Source organism: Pocillopora damicornis, chromosome 7 (genome assembly GCF_964200805.1).
Source record: "Pocillopora damicornis chromosome 7, jaPocDami1.2, whole genome shotgun sequence".
Lineage (NCBI taxonomy): Eukaryota > Metazoa > Cnidaria > Anthozoa > Scleractinia > Pocilloporidae > Pocillopora > Pocillopora damicornis.
The window spans coordinates 9966501-9972500 of NC_142676.1; the positions used below are offsets into that span (position 1 = coordinate 9966501).

General features: G+C 38.9%; 2 protein-coding genes across 3 annotated transcripts in view; one reads left to right on the top strand and one right to left on the bottom strand.

Annotated features, from left to right (window-relative positions):
* LOC113685195 (uncharacterized) overlaps nucleotides 1-6000 on the bottom strand; it is a 298180-nt gene that overhangs the window by 60636 nt on the left and 231544 nt on the right. The gene's annotated exons all lie outside the window — the stretch shown is intronic.
* Nucleotides 5787-6000, top strand: part of LOC113685196 (microfibril-associated glycoprotein 4) — a 7857-nt gene continuing 7643 nt past the window's right edge. For both annotated transcript variants that reach the window (XM_089213331.1, XM_027202680.2), the window contains exon 1: nucleotides 5787-6000. This exon is cut by the window's right edge and continues 115 nt beyond it. In XM_089213331.1, the coding sequence (XP_089069457.1) occupies nucleotides 5851-6000 (150 nt within the window). In that variant the 5' untranslated portion in view covers nucleotides 5787-5850.

Here is a 6000-nt window from a genome sequence, read left to right on the forward strand (position 1 = left end):
ATTGATAGACCGGTTACCATGACGACATGTTGTGATACTTCTGAAAGATATAACTGGTATCTTCCGCACGCTCGTTGAATATATCATGTTTTGCACAGGACGAAGGTCTGGTATTTCATTAATATCTTTATAGAGATAATTATATCAATTTGTTCTCCGACTCTATGACTATTCTAAATTTTTATCAAATTATATCGATTCGTTGAAAACCGCAGTGTTGCGAACCCTAGTTTAAAGAAATTAGATATTGGAACTTCGTTTGCCAAGAAGGAAAATCTTGAAAAACTGTCTAGAGAATCATGTAATGTTCCATTCTTTAGGTAAGATTTCGCTCAATAGCTTTCTACAAAATTGCATTTTTAATATCCCTTTTTGTTTTTGTTTTTCTTTCCGACGATGAAAACAAGCAAACTGTCGCTAAACTAAGAATTTACATACAGTCATGACATTAGTGTTTCAGCTTGTAGATTTGTTGTTTGATCGGTGGTGTCTGGACCTATTATATTCTTTGGAGCCACTCATAATCCATTCCTGTATTGAATTAACTATAAAGAAAACCTCTTTTTCTCTTATGAAGAAAGTGTTAGACTTATTTTAGCTTCACCAGCGGTAAGATATACCAGGTTAGCTAAATAAAGCAAATAAACAAGAGAAAAGGGGAAAAAAACAACACTCCATCTCTGAGAGGTTACGCTCGCGCAATCCAGTAAATTGTATACGTTTAAAATAGAAACTCATGAGGATAAGTGGTTGTTTGCTACCATCAAAATCTCATTTTCACTGATTACCAGATCTGTTGATAATTAGGTGCTAAAAGGCGGACCATCGAGCTGGCGCCAGTTCGCAATAACCTAAAGAGACGGAGAAGTGATAAGTCAACATGACCACAAATCGAGATTTATTCGTCAAGAATTGAGCGCAAAAGTAAATACACTGCCGAAAGAAACGTGTGTGATGTTAGTAAACAAAGTTGTAGCTACTTTTAATAACGTTAGAGCTATGTGAATCCCGCGCTTTGATATGTACGTGATCCGAATTGTGAAAGAGCGCCGCTTCGGCGCTTCTTTCAGATATTTCCAGAGGTTTATGTTCTCTCTGTGGCATAAGAAGCAATAAATCACTCTTTGACACGCTGTTTTCTGTCTCTCACTGGAGATGTTCAGAGTTGACACCAAACAGGTCTACAAATCTTGAATTACTTGAACATGATTTGTTTGTGTGTTCTAACCGACGAAGTCTTGAGAAGGTACTTGAACACAGACGATTCTTCAGGGCCTGTTTTCGTAAAATCACTTCGTAGATCTTTGAAAAACGATGACCTAACCTTAAAACAAATCTTCTACACATCAGTTTCCCTCAAAACCTCTAACTTTGGCCATTCGTTAGGATAGAAGCTCACGTGTGATTCACGAATTGCAGTACTTCGAAAAGTCCAATCTCGCATTCTTTGCTTTCCTCGGACAAACAAGCGTTTAAAACCACGACGAAATTCCCTACTTACGATAGAATAAATAATTGGATTGACAGCTGAATTCGCAGTCGTAAAAATAACCAGCACATTATACAAAACCCAAAAATATTCCAGGAAGAAAACGCGGGGCCAGTATAAAGCTACCAAGCGGAAGATGTTGATAGGAAGCATTGATACTGCAAACGTTACAACAAGCGGGGTTAGTATCCTCTTCGCTTTTGTGTTTTCTTTTAGTCGATGGTTTTCCTCCTTCTTACTCCGTTTGGCGCTTTTTCCGCGGCTAACAGTGCTACATTTTCGTTCAATGTCCTTGTGGAAGCCCGTACTTTGAGCTAGACGACTTCCGATTTGAACATACGTCCAAGAAATTATTCCAAAGGGAAACACGTACGTGAAGATTGTCAAAGTTATAGTATAAATTTGCTTCCAGAGAAGAAAACTCGGTTTTCTGAACCAGTTCACAAAGCAAGCCGATGTTTTTTCGTCAAATTCGATAACAAAGAAAAGAGGCAACGAAACAATTGCGAAGGAAACCACCCAAATTGCAACGATTGTTATCGAAGTGGTGGCCAGAGAACGACCGCGGTAGACCTCAATACGTTTCACAATATTGTTATATCTTTCCACAGCGACGCATGTAACCAACCAAACGGAAGCCCCGTAAAATGTGTCAATAGTAGGGTATACATATAAACAAATTCCTTTCCCAAGAGGGAAATAAGTTTTAACTTGTTCCTGTAGTACAGCCATGGGAAACACGATTGTCAATACACCAATATCAGCGATTCCCAGATTGAATAAATAGCGATTTATGGCTGTTTTGGTTCGCAATCTAGAAATCACAATACAAACCAGGATATTGCCCAAAACTCCTAAAACAGCTAAGGAGGCTTCAAAGACGAGGCGAGCTATTTCCAATGCAGGTGGTTCGGAGTAATATTGCATTGGAATAAGAGCCGACGATATTGGATTTATCGTCGGGTTGTTCGAGCAATTTTCCGAAGAAGCCATTCGAACCGCGAGATCTTCGATTCTATCTCTAATGTCGTGCAACTGACGTGAATAGGCCCTTGAAATGGGCTCCTACTGTTCAAGAATCTTGCATCACCGTCAATTTCGTAAAGTGACGTGTATTTATGATTTGAGATTCGTAACTCGCCGCCCGATATCTTATTGGATTTCTGCTTTCCAGATAATTGTGTTGATTGTTCTGGGGCGTCTAATAAATCATCTTAAGGACAGCTGGCAAACACACCATCGAGATCTCTTGAAGTTATAACACCTTGTTGCTTCATGGTCAATAGTTCCTGAAGAGCATTGTTCTTTAAATAACAAGATTATTCCTAAACCGTCTTTGGTGAGTTAATTCTCTTTCGTTTGGGCGCTGGGAATGTACACAATGATGCTTTTCAAGGTCGGACTTCTGTTTTCGCCGGTTACTTTCAGTCAAAGACGCATAAATATTTTAGCGCGCCAGTAAACTTAACGTCAGACATTTCGGTGTTCAAGGGCTACGAAGTGTCACATACATGTTGCACTTGTCTTAAGTGGAATAAAAGTGATTAGCTCACATGGCTTAGTTGACATTGAACTCTTCGTTTTTTTTCGCCGTTACATACGACGTAAATACAACTTAATCTGTTAGAATTAAAAGCTGTTTCACATTTTTCTCTTCGCAAAGGGATTAAGCCAACCTGGTTAAGCCGCAATTCGGGCCTTAGCCGATAGAACAGATTAAAATCAAACAAAAGAGTTATATGAATATCAAAAGCAAATCCAATTAGAGGGAACTTGTTATACTTAGCTGTCCCATTAATGAAACAATTCATTTGGAGTCGCTACAATAGCGATGGTAATTAACAAGAAATAAAACTGTAAATTGTATGTACTAAACAGTCATGAAAGGACTGCAGTCGACCTTGTTTACGGATGCCATTTGGCATCTCTGCAAAAAAGTCACAGTTATCTCGACCAACAGACAGTCATGAGCTTTGTTTCTCTCTCGGCCAAATGGTTCGATACCCCGCTGTTCTCTGATCAAATGGTATAAGTTTGTGAATCGTTCATAATTGTTTATTGTACTTGCGAAAAGCGCTCCTTCGATTAAAATGTTCTTTGAAGCAGACATGGTGGCGTAATTTGATTTGGAATTTTTCACCGTATAACCTATTGAGGAGTTTGGCCACCGTAACGAATTTCAAAGCTGACGTTTTGAACGTTAGCCTTCGTCATTCGCTCTGACGAAAGGCTAACGCTCGATATGTCAGCTTGTTATGATCACCCCTCGTGGTAGTTTTTTCCGCAGTCAGTTTTCATGGTCCCCCATTTACGCCATGCTGGCAGTTACTGTCCTCCTCTGTTCTCCTGAAAAATCATATGACCCCCCCCCCCTCCAAAAGAAAAAGAAAAAGATCTTCCACCCCTCCCCCCGCTGATAAATAATTACTAGTCCTTTATCATGATTTGTTTTTCATTGTCTCCTCCATTCTGTCTCACGGTACTATAGTGGGTGAGTTATAACTCATATTCAAGTTTCGTCCAACAATAAGACTGGTCAGTTGGCGGAATAGGATTTGAAGCTATTCAAATCAAGTTCAATTCTTTACATCTATTGTCGCTTTATATATCTGCCCTGATTCTAATGAATTATTAGACATACTTAATCATAAAACTACGATTTCCTCGATTGTGATTGGCTTAAAAAAACTCCTATTTTTTACTAATTCACTTTCCAGGTTGTTATTGGACAGTACAATAAGCCAATTAAATTCAAAGTTGTAGTTTAAATCAACCAGTCACAAACTTAGTTTGAATCGCCATATAAATAGTGTACCGACTCCTTAATTGCAATAGTAAACAATTGACGCCTCCTTTGTCAGTCCTTTGATTGGTTTACGTTTGGAATCTGATTGATAAAGAAGAAGGCGCAAGTTTTCTAGAACAAGCACACAACGTAGTAAAGCAAAGCTAAAGTAATATGACGCATTGTCTTCGGCACTGATCTGAATATTGCTCTTATCTTGTTTTGCATTTACGCGCGACGTGCGTGCTTTCACGAATTAGCCAATCACGTCAAAGAAATATAACCTTGACATTGGAAAAGTGAAGAACATTTTTTGCGTACTTTTGACGTTTGTTTTAACGGAGTAAAGTTTTAGAGTTTTTGAGCTTTCGTTCGCGCGAATTTGTGACCCGTTTGTTAAGAATTTTAAGAGGACTCCAGCCTTTTTTTTCGTTGATGGATTTCTTACACCAACCTTGACATTGAAATCTGACGAAGACATTTTTCGCCTACTTTTGTTGTTTGTTGTTAGGCTTTTCCTCTTTTTTTTTTTAGTTGTTTTGAGGCCTCGTTCACGTTAATTTGTTACTTCTCGTATGGAACTTTAAGAACTTTCGGAGTTTTTATTTAGGCCAAATGTTGTGGTTCGTTTAACAAGTTCAATGCAAATTTTCTGGCCAGTTTGGTCTCTCGCCTCATTTTTCGAGAATGGATTTTTACGCCAGGCACGCAGACGAAAAAAAGGCCGGTGAGGCGTCCTGAGGTGTGTGACGACAGTTGCATAAAAACAGAATAAACACAGAATTTGGGGAAGCCTCCGGTTCCTTTAAATGCACAAGCGCGAGACCACAAGAACGTTTGTTGACGGAGCTCTCTATGGGCATGAGTTTCAGGAAAATAGCCTCTACTAGTTACAGTGGTCTTTGAACGTTAAATTTTTGTCCAACTAAAATTACTCTTAGAGAAAACCAAACATAAGTCAGAGTTTGCGTTTAGAGGGTTCATATATTTAAGAGTTTAGATGATTAGGTCAGTGACCCTAATTAGTGGTTTGCAATTGCTGTTTGGCTTTTGAGAGTCTTTTAGCGGCCATAACTGGTTTCAGACACTAACACTAATGCATGAATAAACACGAGTACCGTTGGAGAGCGTTTGTTGAGGACGGATCAAAGAGGCCATCCAAGTCTATGCAAGGCTTTAAACTACGACATAGATCAAATTTGCCATTCTTGAAAACCGGTCTCAAATTACATAGTAAACAACAGGGATTGCGTTTATCAGTTTAAAACCAACTGAATGAGCGACAGATACGTACCAATGGTAGAAGGAAAAAGAAACGGCCTAACTGTTTACAAATGTTTGATCAAATCTGCCGATTTCTGTCACTTTCACCGCCATATTGAAAATGACAATGCCATCATGCAACGCAATCAGAGTGCACACACCTCCTCCTTTTTTTTTGTTTTTTTACCTACAGCTACATATTATTCCAAATTTAATTAGTTTGAAGCAAACCTGTTCGTCACGCAACGACTTCCATCTTGTGCTGCTGTGCGTTACATTTGCTGCAGTTTTCTTTACGCTGTCGCTTTGAACAATGACCGATACTCAAGAAAGAGTCGTGATAAACCAAAATACTAATGGTCTGATATTTGAATTCTTAAGGAGGTTAGAGAACAGCTTTATTACAAGTGAACGGTTTATTTACGGAACCATCGCCGTAGTGGTTGTTGTAGTGGCGGTTTTT